This window comes from Thamnophis sirtalis, unplaced genomic scaffold (genome assembly GCF_051295495.1).
Source record: "Thamnophis sirtalis isolate CommonGarterSnake01/CBP01778 unplaced genomic scaffold, rThaSir2_p1.2 scaffold_7, whole genome shotgun sequence".
NCBI lineage: Eukaryota > Metazoa > Chordata > Lepidosauria > Squamata > Natricidae > Thamnophis > Thamnophis sirtalis.
The window spans coordinates 13,837,701-13,858,400 of NW_028261387.1; the positions used below are offsets into that span (position 1 = coordinate 13,837,701).

The window sequence follows — 20,700 nt, forward strand, 5'->3', positions numbered from 1 at the left end:
CAAAAATTATAAAATTATTTTATAAAATTTATTTATAAAAATAAATTATAAAAATAATAATAATGGTGGGATAAAAAAATATAATACAAATAAATAAAACCCCACATTACATGCATCTTTCTGGCCCTTCGGGGAAAAGGGTGGCATATAAATGTAATAAATCCAATCCAAATCCAAATCCATTTGCAAAAGCAGATAATAAATCAGGAATCCAAACAGTTGCTACAGAGGAGCTGTAAGCTTCCTGCTCACCATTCCCTTTAAAATCCAAGAAATAATATTTACTGAGAGATTCCCGTGGAGAACTAGCTCTCTACAAGTGCTGTAGTACTGTGGAATCATAATCTAGCATTACTCCAATTTGAGATAAACTGGTGCAGAACCAGAAAAATAAAAGTGAGCTCTTAAATAGAGTGAATATTAATGGCGGTCACACAGTGAACCGCTTCAAAGACTCTGGAAGGATGTAATTATTTTTTTTGCAGCCTATCCTTTCTTTTGCTTAAAAAGGTACACTTATAGCATGTCATATCTGTTTGTAGGAACATACACGCCGTATCTTTCTTTTCTACGCTCTCAATGTACTATTAAAAAACAACTCTCGATATCATTTTTGAGGGGCATTACTAATATTAAATGCATCCCATTTTTATAAGCACGGTTTTGTGCAGTACAAAGGAGAAGCTCCACGCAGAGACAAAATTGGCCCCAAACTGCAGACATATAAATTACTTGTCTTCTCTAACAAGTCCTTTAGAAGGAAAGCGATTAGTACTGGAAAAAAAGGAAATACAATCCATTTTAGTGCTTTGCTCCTATATAATTTCCAGACGTGCCCCAAAATGACTAAGCTGATTTAATAAAGTAACAATTCCTGGGCTTAGTCTATGTCTTGGTCTGAAGTAATCCACTTCTTGCTGCGTTTTCCTCTTTTCCTCCACCTTGGGGGTGGGGTGGGGAGCGAAAGAGAAACAGATTACTGTAAATTTTGGCAGGGAATTCAGTTTGCATCATTTTGCTAGAAGTCACATGGGTGAGATTCCTTCCTGTTTATGATAGATTGGAAATGTTTTCCAGATGCTTTTGATTACTCTTTGAAAGCAAGCCGATCCTTAAGGAAATTTCCTTCATTTTTTATTTTTATTTTTCCCGAACAGCAAAACTAAAAAGCCAATAAATTAAGATGCGTGCAGCTAACTTAATCAAAGATCCCAATTGAACTATTTGAATTTCCTTACACAATACGGCCAGGCGCTTAGAAGGACAACCAGGCTGTTTACAGACAAAACGAGCTGGTGAAATATACTTTCAGTTCCTGTTTCCAACTGAGATCATCCCCAGCCCCAGCCCCAAGCACGTTGCTATTGGTCTAGCCAGCGTAAACTACTTACATAAACATAAACACCTCTTTTCAAGTGTATTATTAAAGTTGAAAGCAGCAGCTAGTTGACAGTGTGCTTTCTAAAGTTTGGAGACGGAATCCGAAAGAGAAAAAAGAGATGACGTTGCACTCTGGCTTCTGTAGTGTTGATACTGAGCAACGCAAAGGGTTTCCTGTTGAAATTGTACCAAGCTTGCTCTGCTAAGAGCTGAAAGGACGTCCGATGCTTCCCCAAGGCCATACATGCTGAGACAAGACTGTGAGCATAATAAAGACATTTACCAGCAGTGAAAGAATTTGGCAATGGACAATGACTATGAATCTTTAAAAATGTACTCTGACTCAACCCCTATAATCAACATAGGTAAGTATCTCTTCTTTCTAATCAAGGCACAAAAACTGCCTCTTGTCTTGTGCCTGGATGTATTTGGGAAGAGGAGAGAAAGGTAGAATTCAAGGGAGGTGATGGCTGTATACATGGTGTTTCTTGAAGTATATTCCTCCCAATCATCCACAGGCACAAATGCAGGCATGCAGCACTTTAAAATAGTATTAGCAAACCGTGGCTCTAACAGAGCGTAGTCACTCCGAAGTAAAACCCATTCAGGGAAATCCATATTTCATTGAAAGGCCTAAGCCACAAATAACGAGATAAAAATGATCTTTATATGCTCGCTCTTAGGAAGAGTAAAAAGACAAACTTTTGATAATTTGTTATCTTGTTTTCCGAAGTGTGTTTTGGAGGAGGCTGGTATTCTTCCATTAACTATGAGATATTTGTCAGTTTAGAGAGACTTTTCCTGAAATATTTCCTCACCACTTCGGAGTTTTCATGAAAAGCATCCCTATGAGGAACTATTGGATATATTCGAGAGGGCACATTAAATTCCTATAGTGTAATCAAAGCATAGTGTGAAACTGCAAGGGTGCTGCCTGATATTTCCCAAAAATCTCAAAAGTTGTTAAATTGGCGTTCCCAAATACACCCTCCTCCAGATACATTTGGATTGTAGCTCCAGAAATTTTAGCCATTTCGTATCTATAATCCAAACATGGGTAATTGGTTGAGTAATGGTTTTATGGATACCATGGCAAGGCTACAGGAATTTTATAATCAATATGCAAGAGCTGAAGGCTTGGAAAGTAAAGATCAGGTGAAATGTTTCTCATTTTGGTACAAGTATATTAAAAAAATTACGGTTTAGTATACTGGGCCTTCTGGCTATTTTTTGATCTGAATATCTAGTCTGATGAATCAAGCTCATGTATTTTAACCCCTTGGTCAGGACAAAAATCCTAATCAAATATTCCCAACTTTTTATATAGCAGGGTTTTGCACTGCAGGTAGGAAATTATATTTCACATCCCAAATATGGAATGGTGGGATAAGGGCCAAAGATTGTAATTCTTAGGCCAAGCATAACCATTTTCCACATTGTGTGATTGAAACCCTACTCTGTTTTACATATGTCACATGTGTTGAGTCAGATAAAAATGGGGCCTTCATGTAACCTCTTAAACTTTTAGATCCCCTTCACCGAAAGTAAAAAGCTTCAAAAAATTACTCTGCACCTTTGCATATATCACTTAGCTATTGCTTTCGCTCAGTGGTGGTATTCAATGTTTTTTACTACCGGTTCTGTGGACGTGGCTTGGTGGGCATGGCAGGGGAAGGATACTGTAAAAGCTTCATTTCCTCCCCATTCCAGGGGAAGGTTACTGCAAAAAACCCATTTCCTTCCGGGCAGCTGGGACTCGGGAGGCAGAAAATAGATGGGGGCAGGGATGTCTTCTTGCTTCCCTTGGATCCGAAATACTGCAAAGTTTAACTTTCTTTATGTTAAGTGATTGGGGCAGATGCCTTTGGGAAAATATTGTTTCCAGCATTTTAATTACCAATGAGGGAGAAGGAGAAACTATGAGCACTGCAAGGAAGAAGAGGGGCCCCAAATCAGAAGAATTAGTATACAGAAAAGAAAAGTCAAGAGAGCTGCATCAGAATAGCTATTACAGAAGTGGGTTCCTACCAGTTCGCACCGGTTCGGTAGAACCGGTTTGTCAAATCTACCGAACCGGTTAGAAGAGGTTCCACCAGTGGACCCGGAAAGCAGGCCACACCTACAGAAGAGGTTCCAAAGTTTTTTGAAACCCACCACTGAGCTATTAGGTGAGGGATCAAAAGCATGGGAGAAATATAGGTCGATAACAGTTGCACTTCACATTTGTAAGGAAAATGTTTGCTACCACATTGCATTTCCTCAGATCGTGTGGTCTGGGTGTTGCAATAATGGAGTCTGTTTGCATTTAGTTTGTTTTATTTAGGACTTTTTGCTTGGCATATTTATTTATTTATTTATTTATTTATTTATTTATTTATTTATTTATTTATTTATTTATTTATTTATTTATTTATTTATTTATTTATTTATTTATTTATTTATTTATTTATTTATTTATTTATTTATTTATTTATTTATTTATTTATTTATTTATTTATTTATTTATTTATTTATTTATTTATTTATTTATTTATTTATTTATTTATTTATTATTAAAATTTATATGCCGCCCAATCCCGAAGGACTCCGGGCGGCTTACAAAAGAAGAAAGAAGAAAAAGAAAATAAGAAAAAGACAGTTTAAAATCACAACACATGCATTCGTTCTAATCGGGGCTGGACCTCAACAATGAGGTCAACAGCCCCAGGCCTGCCAGAACAGCCAGGTTTTAACAGCTTTCCTGAAGGCATGAGAGTGGGTAAGGTCTGGATCTCTGGGGGTAGCTGATTCCAAAGAGTCGGAGCAGCCACAGAGAAGGCTCTCCTCCAGGGACCCGCCAGCCGACACTTTCTGGCTGACGGCATCTGAAGGAGGCCCAATCTGGGATCTTACCGGCCGTTGGGAGCTATGTGGCAGTAGGCGGTCTCGCAGGTATGCTGGCCCTAAGCCATGTAGGGCTTTAAAGGTAATAACCAACACCTTGAATTGCGTCCGGAAACCGATTGGTAGCCAGTGCAGCTCGCGGAGGACAGGTGTAACGTGGGTGTACCTCGGTATACCTAATATTGCTCGCGCGGCCGCATTCTGGACTAGCTGCAGTCTCCGAACGCTTTTCAAGGGTAGCCCCATGTAGAGCGCATTGCAATAATCCAGCCTTGAGGTGACAAGGGCATGAGTAACCGTTTGAAGTGCCTCCCGATCCAAATAGGGCCACAACTGGTGCACCAGGTGAACCTGGGCAAAGGCCCCCCCTGATCACAGCCGACAGATGGTGTTCCACTGTCAGCTGTGAATCCAGGAGGACCCCCAAATTGCGGGCCCTCTCTGAGGGGTGTAAATTTTCACACCCCCCCCAGGGTTAAGGATGGACTGTCTAGGCTGTCCTTCGGGGACAGCATCCAAAGCCACTCAGTTTATTGTTTCTACAATTTTCTCTTTATTAGATTTTTTTATTCTGCCTTTATTACTTTAAAAGTTACTCAAGGCAGCAAACGTAGGCCTTCCTCCTCTTCTTTTCCCCCTACAACATGGCTGAGAGAGAGAGAGAGAGATTGGCCCAAAGTCATCCAGCCGGTTTTCATGCCTAAGGCGGGACTCGAACTCATTTTCCTGGTTTTTAGGCCAACACCTTAACCACTATACCAAACTGGCTCTCTACAAATTGTTTTGGTGCTCGTGCGGTGTCCAGAGTGGATTGCAAGATGAGAGGCCACGCATATTTTTATAATAAATTAAATAAAAAATAGAATCCTGACCTTTTTTTCATGTGGAGAAAATTGTCCATTTCTTGTTAAGACATAAAGAGGATAGATAGTATATTGATGAATATGAAACCTTGCTATATTAAATTTTCAAGAAAATTGCTTCTTGAGAAGTTAATATATCTGAACAGGGAAAGTAAAGTTGGTACTGGGCACAGTACCACCCTGTCAGGCACTCAAACAGTAGGGAATTCTCTGAAACCCAACCACTTTTATGGAATATAAGACGTATGGCTACTTATTTTATTTTTATTTTTTAAATGCGTTTTATTTAAATAAAAGTGGCCTACTGGTTACACCATTTATAACAGTGGTTTTGTTTCATACCATCAAGTATCTCTTTCATATATAAAACCATGTGTCTTCCAGTTGTGAATGTGTACATGCAGAAGAATTTATTTTTATACACATACAATTATAGATGTAGGATCTGTAGCAACTGGTTTTCGTTCCCAAAACTGAGTATGTTTTAGAGGTCAACAAATTAGGGATGCCAGACAGAGAAAGAAAATACAGCTGTGGAATGTAGTAATTACAGGAATAGTCTTGTCACACAACAAGAGAAACAACAATACAACATAGACTTTATTTAAAAAAAATGCTTATAAAAACGAGGATGATCGAATTGCTATTCAGAATAGTCAAATGCTGATTATACAAGATGTCAGTTTCACCTGCATTTTGATATGTCTATAGATTGCTATTAATAAAAACACAAATCAGATTTTCAAGACAATGTTGTACATCGCTTCAATTATATGTGCTTTGGCCATAATACATTATTTGAGATTAACCCCACATGTGGCAAAATAAGACACTAACAGCATACTGTCATTTAAAGATTACTTAAGTAAGCAAAATAATTGGTCCAGGTATTATGGGTTGGCATTGTGGTATCCTATTTGGAAACCACTATAAAGGTTGTCCTTGACTTGTAATTATTCCTTTAATGACCATTTGAAGTTACAACTGTGACTTTTGACCATTTTTCACACTTATGACAGTTGAAGCATTCCCATGATCACATGATCAAAATTCGGACCCTAGGCAACTGACTCTTATGAATGATGGTTGCAGCGTCCTGGGGTCATATGATCACCTTTTGTAACCTTTTGACAAAGTCTAAGGGAAAGCCAGGTTTACGTAACAACCATGTTATTAACTGAACAACTGTATTTTTAAATTAAAATGGGGTTGAAGGATATTTTAACTCTTGACATTGTTTGCCATTGTTTCAAGCTTAGCCTTGCTATGAAGTAAAATGAGACATCGCTCCCAGAAAATGGACACAGGTAGCTCTTGACCGTAATTGAGCTCCACACTTATGTCATGATGGCTGTAAAGCAGATCAATTAATGACTGCCACGGAAAGGTCATAAAATCAAGGAATATTATTTTTTATTTATGACCTTTTTGTGGCAGTCATTAATTGAATCCTATGATTGTTAAGCAAATATCCTGTTGCTAAGTGAACATGGCAGTTGTTAAGCAAACACTGCGGTCATTATTTCCTAAGGTGCAACAAAGTAAGAAGTTAGAGCCGAGGTGGCGCAGTGGGTAGAGTGCAGTACTGCAGGCCACTTCAGCTGACTGCTAGTTCAGCAGTTCAGCGGTTCAAATCTCACCGGTCAGGGTTGACTCAGCCTTCCATCCTTCTGAGGTGGGTAAAATGAGGACCCGGATTGTTGGGGGCGATATGCTGACTCTGTAAACCGCTTAGAGAGGGCTGAAAGCCCTATGAAGCGGTATATAAGTCTAACTGCTATTGCTATTGCTAAGTAAATATTGGTTTCTGGCAAAACCATAATAAATTGAAATTATGTAATAGCGGGGTGCTACAAATGGCCATAAGTACGAGCCATAAGTACTGAGCCTCCAAAATATCACATGGCCATGAGGAGTGGCCCAATGTTGAATCTTTAAAACTGAGTTATAAGTAGCTTTGGGAGTACCTGTTGTAACTTGGTCGCTAAGTAACCAGTCATAAATAAGTCAAGGACTGTCTGTATTTTAGAGTTGCAAGAAAGTAAGTTGTAGCCACTTGCTATTCTTGCATGTAGGGACAAGTGACAATGGGATAATTGGAAGTACAATATCACATTTCTCTAAGTTAGTCTGTTTCTTTTATGTGGGCTAAAGATCCTAATATAATTAACTTACACCAATACCTGGAATTTGGAAAACCTCATCTCATCTTTTGCTTCAGGAACCAAAATATACCGAAGCTGCTTGGCCTGAAGTAAAAAGGAATCATTGCTGGATTTGTGAAAATATAGCACTTAAGCTTTTAAAAAAAATGAAATATCTTCAGGCCTCATCCTTAACTGGCACCATTCCAGACGTCCTGAATTGTAGCTCCCAGTATCTTTAACCATCACTACTGGAAATAAGTGCCTTAAGGTAAACTGTGAAAAAAGAATGATTTCACCTACTTCCAGAATGAAGATTCTGGAATGAGAATTCTATGGGAAGAATTCTGAATTAATTGACAGTCCTCTTGCAGTGTTACCTCAGGCTTACTGGATTGTTCTCGGATACGAATCGTTTAAAGGATTAGGAGTTTCATACCGGATTGTAGGTGGGAAAATCTCATTTGCTAAAGGCACCTGATGATGAGAAAAGTGCTGCCATCACTTTTCCTTATAATTGTGGAAGATTAAATTTCCCCTCCCTGAGCAAATGAATGCTATAAATGTCAGGAGAAAAGGGATGTGATGATGTTTTCAAGCATTATTTGGATATTCATCACAGGTGAAGGCAATGAATACTAAAATAATGAAGCAGAAGCAATAAATAATTCTACCAGTAGCCACTGGTAACACTTTCTACTCCTTGAGGAGTGTGTGACATTGTATGTTGCAGACTCTAGACTCTATACATTGCACAGGGATAACAATTGTGCAGTGTATGAGGTAGTCTAAAGATTTGTTAGTAGGGATGGCTAATGCCTCCCAAACCCCAATGCACATATCACAAATCACAGTGCCCCTGAGAATATGGCCAGGGAGGAATTTGTGAAATGCTTACTACTTAACTCATCCAACAAAGAATATTTATTTGTGCATTAATTTATTTTATTAGCATTTCACAAGCTATATAGCTTTTTACTGATCACTCTTTGTTCAGAGTTTACAAGCCATGACTTGATGGGGAGTGAAGGTTTGCCCATTTCTATCCTGTGCTGATTTTTGTCTGCAACCAATTAGAAAAAGAAACCGGAGCATGTTTTATTAATTTCTGTTTGAGATAACAATTCTAACACTGCAGTGCATCTCCCCATTTTATCAATATAGAAAGGGAGAAGAGAGGGACAAGGAAAAAGAAGATCAGCTTGTGCCGTTTGCTTTTGATCCATGAAATCCATCAGTTTAAAGTTAAAATACTATAGAAATTCCTGTCTTAAGTGTATTCATTAGTTATTTGTTGCAATCAGAACTTGGGCTACCTCAAGACTGGATTATTGTAATGCGCTCTACATGGGGCTGCCCTTGAAGAGTGTTCGAAGACTCCAATTAGTCCAGAATGCAGGCGCGCGAGCGATTGTGGGTGCACCAAGGTACACCCACGTTACACCTATCCTCCGCGAGCTGCACTGGCTACCTATTAGTCTCCGAATCCGCTTCAAGGTGCTGGTCGCTACCTATAAAGCCCTACATGGCATCGGACCTGGGTACCTGAGAGACCGCCTCCTGCCGATTACCTCTCTCAGACCAATTAGATCGCACAGGTTGGGTCTCCTCCGGATTCTATCTGCCAGCCAATGTCGGCTGGCGACTCCCCAGGGGAGGGCCTTCTCTGTTGCAGCTCCAGCCCTCTGGAGCTCCCTGTTGAGATCCGGACCTTTACTACCCTCCCGGCCTTCCGCAAAGCCACCAAGTCCTGGCTGTTCCAGCAGGCTGGGGGGAGCTGAGAAGCATCTACCTCCACGGAAATTGTGAATGTTGGTTTTGTTTTTAATATGTTGTCTTTGTCTCGTTCCCCCCTTTCCCTTGTCTTTTGTGAGCCGCCCGGAGTCCTCCGGGAGTGGGCGGCATACAAGACAAATAAATAAATAAATAAATAAATAAATAAATAGTGATAGGCCTTGTTGAAAAATTCCAATACCAAAGTCGGAGAAAGAAAGAGAGTGAGAAAACCTCAGAGATACTAGAGAACAAGTGAGCAACTCGAGAACTAGATACTAGAGAACAAGAAGAGGCCGGTTGTGCATCTTACAGCATAGAAAAACAGGTGATGAGGTGGTCTCTTATATCGGTATATCAGTATTTCTCAGTACATCTCATTCAAGTGTACTACAAGCAGAATAAGCTGGACAAAGAGTGTTGGCGTCAGTAAAAGCAAGCTTTGCACCCCAGCGGGAGTGATGATATCCGACTTGTTTCAAGCAGTTGCTTTCAGAGCCGACAACTAAACAAGTCAATTAGACCAAGAACCAGCACTGGGTTCCATTTGGACAATGATGGTGGGAGCTATCATATCTTTTTTCCCAATTACTATAGACTCCTGAGGTATTTTCTAGTAGCCAGAATTGCCCATTATATGGAGGCCATTGTTCTGTCATCTAAGAACATGCGGAGTGCATCTTATGCCAGTTGGAGAATAAAATACTTGAGCAGTGGATTCAATAAAGCTTTGGGCTACACAGGAACTAACAAGCTGCATGCACTGTATTTTGACAGATTTTTGTGATTTAAGCTGATGAATATGATCCACCAGGATACTGGATGGCTCTGGTATATTTCTCCTTCCGTAAATATTACGGTAGTAGCTGCAATAAGGACTGCAACTCTTCTTTCTTATTCTGAAAAAGAAATGATTAGAGCAAATAACTTTCCTCTGTTAATCACTTTTACCTTCAAGCTATCAGAATTCTGCTAATAATTTATAGGACCCTAGTTATGGTAACTGAAGCTCCTATGTGGCTTCTCTTCTCCATTATCCCTATGAATGGATAAGTGATTCAGATTAAATACACTTCTTGTTAAATTGATTCTTCCTAACTTTCAGATCAGATGATTGGCTGGAATAAAAATAGACGCCTTATTTAAATTCCTGAATGCAGGTGTTTTTTTTTTAAAGTCAATTTTGCCTCAAGTAACTCAACAGGCTCGGTGATTTCTTTCCTAATTCTTACCCGTTTCCCTTCCTCCTTCCCTCATCAGATATGAGAAAAGAAATAGCTTGTCACTTCTGCCCCCCCCCCCAATATTTTTCTGCTAATAATTTTGAATTTCAGCCCTAGATTTCAGCCACTCAGTATGAGCTCTGCACTTGTAAATCAATCATTCTCAAAACGTATCCACCCTGTCAAAAAAATGATAAGGCATTTCTAGTACTTCTTTTCAATGGAGATGCATGTGCCTTTAAATTCTGTTCTATAAATTTAATAGGAGGAGGTTGTATAAAATTAATTGTTTATGGGAGTTAGAGTTCTTTAAAGACGCAGATTTAATAAAATATACTTTTAGCAAGTCGTGGTCCAGTGTGAAGACAAACTATGAATTCAAGAGCCATTTGGATTTTTCTTGACAATTAGACTTAGATTTGATAATCTAAACCAAATTCCAGCCCTTCTAAGATTTCCATGCAAGTTTGATGCCTCACTCAGAGTAGCCTTTTCCATTTTTTATGTCAAAAATATATTAGTCTCAACTTAACGTTTTCAGAACTTTACTTCTCTTCAAGTGATACAAGCAACATATAGATCGGGGTGAAATGCTACCGGTACGGACCGATTTGTCTGAACCCGGCAGTTAGAAGATTTTTGAAAGGGGCTTCTAATTTAAGGCCACACAGATATCCCACATGGGACTTATCTAAGGTCCTCACCTCCCTCACGAAAGACCCATTTGAGTCCATAGATGCTACTCCCCTACAGTTTCTTTCCCTGAAAGTCGCATTCTTAATTGCCATCACATCTGCGCGGAGGATATCAGAACTCCAGGCACTATCCATTGGGGAGGGTCTGTGCACCTTTTATGAAGATAGGGTGGTCCTCAGGCTTGACCCATCATTCCGACCCAAGGTCAATTCGTGGTTCCATCGGGCACAAGAAATTGTATTACCTAATTTTTGTCCCTCGCCTTCGAGACCCTTAGAGGAGCAGTGGCACAAGCTGTATGTCCGGCGGGCCCTTCAGACCTACATCCAGAGGACGTCGGCTTTGAGGAAGACGGAACGTCTCTTTGTTTCTTTCCAGTCTTCCTCCCTGGGGCAGAGGGTATCGGTCACTATCATAGGCAGATGGGTTAGGAAATGTATCGCCATGGCTTATTTCTCCAAAGGTGCTCTGGTCCCTCAGGGGATTATTTCCCATTCCACCAGAAGCTCGGCGTGGAATACCCAGGCCTCCCTGGAGGAGATTTGCAGGGTGGCGGCATGGGTGACCCCCTCGCCCTTTGTTCAGAATTATAAGCTGGATAAGTTCGCTTCAGCAGATGCTGCCTTTGGCCGCAGGGTTCTGCAAGCAGTCCATACCGGCAGGTAGCCTCTTCCCTCCCTACGGGGACTAGCTTGGGTTTGTCCCATAAGTGGATGCTGTCTTCAGCTCTATTGAGAAAAGGCGTTGGTACTTACCTGGTTCGCCGTTTCTAGTGGAGAGGAGATAGCATCCAGTCCCACCCGGTATGGAGACTGTGTTTCCATGCTTACCTGGGAACAGAGTTGATGACGTTGTTGTTCGCTGCCTTATTTGTGCTTTTGAACTTTCTTGTTGGTTTTGCATTACATGGTTTACTAAACTTGAAGGTTGGATAACACATGGAGTCTGTCTTTTTGTTCTTCCTCGCAAAGCTGGGTGGAGTCACTCACAGAGACAGGTTATATAGATGGCTAATTAATTATTAACCAGAATCAATCCAATAGGAGAACAGACAGGGTTAACCCTTAAGTGGATGCTATCTCCACTCTATTAGAAGAGGCGTATCAGGTAAGTACCAACGCCCTTTTTCATTCAAATATGTCACACACCAACATTTCTCTTCTGGTGAGGTTCACATAACTAGGGCTTTTAAATCTGACCTGCAAAAATATGGATCACCACCAGAAACAAGAGATATCCTTTGTTTCCATCAAATTGTTCTCTGGATATTTGCAGACCAGATCTGGAGCCCTAGATATAATACTCAAATTAAATTAAAGCAGCAATCATACGCTTTCATATAATGTGCGGCTCTAACCACTTTTGTTTGTAGTTTAATATGTACATGAATTGGTTTTATTTATTAAACCACAGCTAAAGAACAATTGATGTAATATAATATGTAAAGCCTGTTTACTGAATGCCCAACAGTTTTTTTCCCCCCAGTATAATACATAAGATGGTCAGATGACCAATTATGGGAATATTCCCATAACATTTCCTATTCACAAACCAACAAGTCAAATGGGTTTAAAATGGTCCTCTTTGAAGCTTTAACTATGTTGTAAAAAAAAACACCCCATAACCGAATGAAATGAACTAGCATTTTAATTGATGATTAAAACATTATTCAAAGCGAGGCTCCTCAAAGGACAAGTAGGACTGGAAGCAGAGAGAAGCAATTCAGCTGGGCTTCTTTCCATATAAACACCAGAGTCAAAATAAGTGTTTTGTATTGATATGAAGGAATTATTAATCTAACGTAATGGAACGTAGTAAGGAGATGCACTCCCAGGAAGGAAGGAGTGCATCCCAGAGGAACCAGGGGCAATTCAGTCCAGAAAGAGAGTGAAGACAGCACCTGCTTAATAGTTCAGAGTATAGTAGATGCATATAGCAGAGTGCTTAGTTTGGCAGGATTTTGTCTATAGGTATAAAATGATAAATCAGCTTGGAAAAATTGCCATGTATCATTCTTGGTTTGAGGCCCGGCACCTGACTAAGACAGTGTACTGTGGCATTTTGACTATGGTCAGCCTTTTCTTATCATTTCTTATTTAGCTTCTGTATCACAACAGTACATGAGGTGTTTCCTGATACAGTAGAAAACATATGCTTAGTCCCAAAAACCTTCTTTTTATTTCCAAGGCTATGAATTATGTTCATTCACAGCCTGTAATGAGTCCCAAATAGTTGTAAGGAGTCCTACAGTAGATTGCCAAAGTCCTTCGGGATAAGGCTGATAAGCACCTACCTTTATCTTCCTTGAAACGCTGCCAATGACTTAATTGGCAATTAGTTTGGCAATGTCACATGGAACAAAGAGTCAAAATGGAGCTTCAGAAGGTAAACTGACCAGCATGAACCAACCAACTGAGAGCCGAGGTGGTTAGAGTGTAGCACTGCAGGCTACTTCAGCTGACTGCAGTTCTGCAGTTCAGCTGTTCAAATCTCACCGGCTCAAGATTGACTCAGCCTTCCATCCTTCCGAGGTGGGTAAAATGAGGACCCGGATTGTTGGGGGCAATATGCTGACGCTGTAAACCGCTTAGAGAGGGCTGAAAGCCCTATGAAGCGGTATATAAGTCTAACTGCTATTGCTATTGCTAAGTTGCTTCCTGCAAAGCTCTTGTGCTTTTGCTCCTCCTTTATGTTCTATGGGAGGGGCCAATCACCTCCAAGCCTTACTCCTGAGTCATCCGTTCTGTCTTAACTGTTCTTGCCTTCTGGCAGCTCTGCACATGTGCACTTGGGAACAGGGGGAGCTTGTTCCTCTGCCTCGCTGCTGTCCGATTCTGGAGGCTCTGGAGGCAGCACATAACTCCCAGATGACCCTGGCCCCCTCTCTGTCTCCGACGCAGAGCCCTCATCCGAGCCTTCCCCAGACTCCAGGACTGGCCCATGTTCCCCCCAACCTCCTTGCTGTCCGACTCTGCTGCCAGCTCCGCAAGCCACCAGCGGACCACAATATGAACATACTATTTTCTTCCTTAAGCAATAAGGCCTGGATCAGTAATATTATGGTTAGGGAAATCTGCTGGCAAGTATTTGACATAAGGAGCATATATACCCACCAAACTCTTGGTTAAGGCTAATATAAATGTGCATTTTTCTCCTATGATCGTGGAGACAGCGGCCAGACTAGGTTGCTCTGTCCAGTAACCAATTGGACTGAGTCTACACTTGTGATGTTATCGAGCCCTGGTGACTCCCAGTTTAGACTCAGTCCAACCTGGACTAGCTGTGAGAATTGCTCTCTCCTCTTTAAACTTGCTCTCAATTACCTTTATTGGCATTTTTCAAAATTAAAAATTTTGATTGGAATATATTTTCCTTTTTTTCTCCTGTTCTGTTTGAGCGGGAGATTCAAAATTGCCTTTGGGCTTCAGCTTAGTTTGCCGGTCTGCCTTACGCCCATGAGTTCGCTCCGGGACGCATTCCAGCCTTGCTCAGGGCAGCATTGACTGTTTAGCTCACGAGCTACAGCTCAGAGGCTTTCCCAACGAAGCACTCTGCATTTCCTGGCCGTTTGAAGGAGTCGCTGCCTCAGAAGTCTTGCGGACTGCTGCTTAGCTCTCCGTCTGGCATCGGGAGGAACAGCCACCATTTTGAGGCTCTGCGGGAGGACGAAAAGCGAGTGAAGACCACGGCCACCATCTTGCAACTTGGGCACTCAGCATTGTGGTGTTGATGGAGGAGCTAAAAATGCTCCAGGCTGCAGCGGCGTTTCCCTGGACAGCAGCGGTGAGATCGTTCCATTTCTCTATTCGGAGTCTAGCCCTTGGCAGTCATGGCTGGTATCTCCTTGGTGGGGGCTGTTACCAACAAGGAACCAGAAGGGGCAGGTCCATCGGGAGTAAGGAGCAGCCACAAGAGGATGGCTAAAGAGGCTTCTGTTACTGGGAAAGCTCCCAAAAAATCCTCTACTAAAGCTGAGGAGTGAAGGCAAAAGGCCCTAGAGAAGGAATTTCAGTGGTCCCAGAAACAAGTGAACCAGAACATCCAGGCCTCTCCTCCCCCTCCCAAAGTGGATCAAGCTGTCTCCCTGGGTCCCCCTGAACTATCACCCATGGGCCCTTCTTCATCATTAAATGATTCAGATGGGGAGTTGTCCTCCTCAATTTCTTTGATGTCTCTCTCAATAGGGATCGTACATTTGAACAGGCCAGCCTCCTTCCGTCTCAGAGCACAGGGGTGCCTCAAACCTCTCTCTCCCTCCTACGGAAATGGCAGCCATAATTTCAGAAGCCATAAAACAACGCATTGCTGCCAGGCTTCAGCAGCACCCTCCTCCGGGACCATCTCACAGACACAGACATAGTGTCTGGGGTCACCCTGCAAAACCCTCCCTCTGTTTCTGCCACTCAGGCTTCTATGTTTGGAGATCAAGACACCCTCAGGGACTCAGACCTATCAGATGACGAAGGGGCCACTCCAGATGCCCCTGCTTTTGCCGGATTGTTCAAAACTGATCGCTTTAAATCCCTCCTGTTCAAAGCAATAAAAGCAGCTAACTTACCTTCTTCGTCTTCTGCTTCTTCTACTCAGGCTCAGGCTGCTGGGCCGGTTTCGACCGATCGTCCTAACACTCTTTTCTCCAAACCTACAGTGGAAAAGGAAGTTATTCCATCTCCTAAGATCTTCATGAATGTTGTCCAACGGCAGTGGGACTCACCTGGCACAGGCCCCCAACCTACCAGCCTAGACAAACACTTTTACAATGTTGCCCCAGAACTTACCAAGTTTCTTGAGACTTCTCCAGTGGACGCGCCGGTTGCAGCCTTGTCTTCATCCACAGTGGTCTCTGGAGCCCCTGAGAAAGTCCTCAAGCCTGAGGAGAAAAGGTCAGATCAAACTTTAGTCAAAAGTTAACAGGCAGGTGCCTGGGCAGTTCGGGCCTCCACAGCCACGTCATTTTTCTCCAGGCTGCTGTAGTGTGGATTGAGCAGCTCAAGGAACATATTGCAACCACTGATACCAGGTCACACAGGGATCTGAACAAGGTTAGGGCAGCCATCGAATATTCAGCGGATGCTTCCTTAAATGCTGTCAGGCTTGCTTCTAAAGCCATGGTCTCTTCGGTTACGGCTAGGCACCTGCTATGGCTTAAACCATGGCAGGCCGATGTCTGTACCAAGTGGCGCCTCGCAGCCTCCCCTTTCAGTGGTACTCAGTTCTTCGGAGCTCCCTTAGATCCCTACTCATGGAATCTAAATGCAGGGTCCTTCACATATTCGCAGATCACTGAAGATTTCTCCGGTTCTCTTATGGGGGAGAGGCACTTCCAGTACCGAGCACTTCCGTTCGGCCTCTCCTCCGCCCCCAGGGTATTCGCAAAGGTGCTGGCAGCCCTAGCTACCTACATCAGATCGTCACCCATCAGAATTCTTTGCTACCTGGATGACATTCTCTTGTTGTCCAGGTCACCTCTTCAAGCAAGAAGGGATCTAACCCAAACCATCCAGGCTCTGTGGGATCACGGGTTTGAGGTGAATCTCAAGAACAGCTACCTTGTCCCCGGGACTTGCATTCTTCATCTTGGAGTCGTTATAGACACCATGGTGGAGAGGGTGTTTCTCTCCCAAGACCGCATTCTTGGCCTCAAGGAGATAGTCAGGAGGGCCTTGCGCCTACGCAAAGTGTCCCTACTACTGCTTTCCCAACTATTAGGGAAAATGATATCTTGCTTTGGGGTAGTTCCGTGGGCCAGATTCCACAGCAGGACCCTACAGTGGTTTATGCTCCCTCATCAGAAAACCAATAGGAGCTGTTCCCCCCACAGGGTTATCCTCCCCAGGTAGGTCACCCAGTCCCTGAGGTGGTGGCAGTCCCCGGCAATTTTGCAGGGGACATTAGTCAGAGAACTGAACCGTCTCTTATGACGAATGCCAGCCTGACAAGGTGGGGAGCGCACATGCAGAACCTGGTGGCACAGGGTCAGTGGTCGCTAGAACAAAACAAAAACGACATAAATTGGCTAGAGCTGCGAGCAGTTCACCTCGCCCTGATTCATTTCCAACGCATGATTCAGGACAATCATATCCTCATCCTGACTGACAACATCACTACCAAGGTGCACATAAACAGACAGGGGGAGGGGACCCGATCCTGCCCATTGATGCAAGAAGCCAATCTATTGTGCCGATGGGCGGAATCTTACCTACCATCTCTCAGGGCGGAGCGATCTCAGAGGGTTTCCAACGTCCAGGCAGACTGGTTGAGCCGAGCCAGAATAGATCAGGCAGAGTGGAGTGTTCACCCAGACCTCTTCCATCGTCTCATGGTCTGGTTCAGACTGCCTGTCCTAGACCTATTTGCGACAGAGGACAACAACCAAGTCCCCAAGTACTATTCACGGTTTGTGGACCCCAATGCAGAAGGGGTAGACGTTCTCAGGTGCCAGTGGCCCAAGGGCCTACTATATGTATTTCCGCCCCTCCCTCTCATCCAGAGGGTAGTATGAAAGATGTTGGAACAGGAGGCAGAACTCTTACTCCTGGCGCCCCACTGGCCGCGCCGACTGTGGTTTGTTGACCTTGTGACACTGTTGATCTCCCCTCCATGGCACATTCCACTAATCTCTCTTCACCAGGGGCCAGTTCTCCATCCCGACCCCCAGTGGCTACAATTAACCCCATGGTGATTGAGCGGCAAGCCTTAACAGCAGAGAACATCTCCCTCAATGTCATTGCTACTATTCAGGCATCGTGTAAAAGTTCAATGAACCATATTTATGATGCCACGTGGTGAGCATTTGCACTCTGGTGTTCTAAACTGACTATTGATCCACTAAGGGCTTCCATTCCTCAAGTGCTGGACTTCTTACAGAGAGGGCTAGATCAGGGTCTCACCCCTAATACATTACGTCGACAGGAGGCTGCCTTGTCTTCCGCCCTGGACGGCTCGGCCTCAGAACATCTTTCCACTCATCTCTTGGTCCGGAGATTTCTCTGGGGAGCCTCGAACCTCCGTCCTCCTGTCATCCACAGATACCCGACTTGGGATTTGCCGTGGGTTCTGGAGGCTCTCACTTCTCCATTCGAACCATTAAGGTCCACGTTGTTGAAATTGTTGTCACTCAAGACTTTGTTTCTAGTGGCTTTTACATCTGCTAGACGTGTTTCAGACTTGGCGGCCCTGTCCGTGAGACATGATCTGTGCATATTCCATAGAGACTGTGTAGTATTGCGCCTTGATCCAACCTTCCTACCAAAAGGCAACAGTCGATTTCACAGGGGCCAAGAGTTGACTTTACCTGATTTTTGTCCAGCCCCTCATCACGAGCGAGAGCACAAATGGCACACACTTGATGTACCCCAATCCCTTAAGATCTATATCGACCGCACGGCTTCGCTCTGCCATTCAGAATCTCTCTTTGTCTCTTTTCACCTGGCATCCTTGGGAAACAAGGCCTCACCGTCGAGTTTGAGGTGGTGGATCAGAGCCTGTATTAAATTGGCTTATGAACTTCAGTCCTTACAGGTCCCACAGAACATTACAGCCCACTCTTCCCGGAGTGCGGCAACTACGGCTACCTTGGAAGAAGTTTGCCGGGCAGCCACATGGTCATCTCCCACAGTTTTCATACGCCACTACAAATTAGACAAGTATGTGTCGGCTGATGCAGCCTTTGGTCGCAGAATGCTGCAACAAGTACATGTGCCTTAACGTTCTGTACTCTATTGTTCCCACACTAGTGGACCGCCCATTCTTTGGTATGTCCCAGTCTGGCTGCTGTCTCCATGATCATAGGAGAATGGGCATTGGTTCTTAAATGATACACTCATTCTCTGTGAAGTGGTGACCCCACCCTAGTGTAAATCACTCTGAACTGAACTTTTTGGGTGGAGGAGAGAGTATGCTTTTGGCAGATGTTTTTTTGTTTCACAATTCCCACTTGAGTCTACAGTCTACTTCGTCTAAACTGGGAGGAGTCACCAGGGATCGATGACATCACAAGTGTAGACTCAGTCCAATTGTTTAGTGGACAGACCAACCCAGTCTAGCTACTGTCTCCACTTCACAGAGAATGAGCATATCAGGTAAGAACCAACAACACCCATTCTCCTTTTGTTTTCTAATTTGGGGGCAGCCATTTGTTTTAATTGTTTAATTTAATTAATCCTAAATGCAAAATAATATTGATTTAGTTTAATTTTGAATATCTAGTCACTTTGTTGCTTGGATAATAGAATTCTCTGTTTCACAAGACTCGCTCATGATGTCCTAATCTTAATTCCACTTGCCTGGTTTTGCCTGTTCAGTCTTGTAGTGGGTAGTGCTAGTTTTAAAGTGATATCCTCCAGGTCTTTGTCTTCAGAAAAGGAAAGCTGAAGATGTGTTTCTGGGAAAGATTCCCACTATTTTTCTCCCCCTGATTTGTGAAAATCTGGAGTGCCGAATTTAAACTAAATTATTTTTGTTAAGAAAGAAGGCTGGATAGGAAGCCATATTAGATGGTTCCACTCTAGTAATCATTCACCAAGGATTAGGAGTCCCTGAACTGACCCCATCTTCTTGGGTAATAGCATAGACAAATACTGTGCTAGATATTATGTGACCATTATTCCTAATGTTGCTCATGCTGGCTGGGGAATTCTGTGAATTGTAGTTCACATATCTTAAAATTGCTGAACATGAAAAATACTGTTCTAGGTAAATGTTAAAAGGTAATAGAATCGTCTTCAAAAGGGGAAAATAATAATAATAATCCTGAATTTCAGGGCTGGGGACAGCTATAGATGGTGGCTATTTTTTTCCCCACTGAGACCTTCTAAAAAAGATTGAGGGCCCATCTGCAGCTTGTGAGTGAAGTCATTCCTAATTCACATCTGGTTTTTAAGCTTTTGACTTTTGCCTACTTCAGCTGCCTCTTCAGCCTATAATCATAAATACAGACTTTGAGGAAAGTGCCTGGTTTCAAGCCTAATAACGTCAGATCAATCAGATCTTTTAAAAACAGGAAGAACCACCATTTGGCAACCAATCAAATGTTCGAAGTTGTCCATGTAGTCAGCACAGGGGTGGGTTTCAACCAGTTCGCGGCGGTCCCTGCGAACCGGTTGGTTGGCGAACCCGGAAGTAAGTAACTTCCGGGAACGGTGAAGGGCCCACCCGCCCGCCCGCGCTCCTTACCCAGTTTTGACAAGTTCTGCGCTTCCACGCATGCGCAGGACGCATACAGCGCCTGCGCGATCCTCCAGGAGCAGCTGGAGCCTCGCACAGATGCTAGTACGCATGCGTGCACCGCGCATGTGCACGAGGACGCCGACGGCCCCGTTCGAACCGAACCGGTTGGAACGGGGCGAGAAACCCACCCCTGAGTCAGCAGGACGGACAATGAACTTGGTTTAGCTTCACCTTCATATGTACTGGAGGATTGCAGAACTTGCAAGGTGGTTGCATTGAATTATGCTCATTGCTGAGAATAGCTGATTTGTACCTTCACTGGCTATTTGGTTAAATCTGACTGATTCTTTTGATGTCTCTGAACTGATTCGCTGATTTGTGCATGTACAAGACTCAATGATTTGAAACATATCAGTGATCACTCAGAATCAAATCAATAGGCCGAATTGATCTGACTTTTGAAATCAGTTCATTCATTTGAATCAAATTCATTCTCCAGACTGAATTGATGATTCAGCTTGCAGCAGACCTTAATTGCATGGGATTACATAGATTTCCTCTCCTTTATTA

At 43.0% G+C, this 20,700-nt stretch overlaps 1 protein-coding gene across 1 annotated transcript in view; it reads left to right on the top strand.

Moving 5' to 3' along the window:
* Positions 1-1,400: 1,400 nt before the first annotated feature.
* Positions 1,401-20,700, top strand: part of LOC148044542 (uncharacterized) — a 305,580-nt gene continuing 286,280 nt past the window's right edge. Inside the window, exon 1 of the mRNA XM_087719342.1 lies at positions 1,401-1,745. Coding sequence (XP_087575468.1) covers positions 1,685-1,745 — 61 coding nt within the window. The 5' untranslated portion in view covers positions 1,401-1,684. The remainder of the gene's footprint in view (positions 1,746-20,700) is intronic.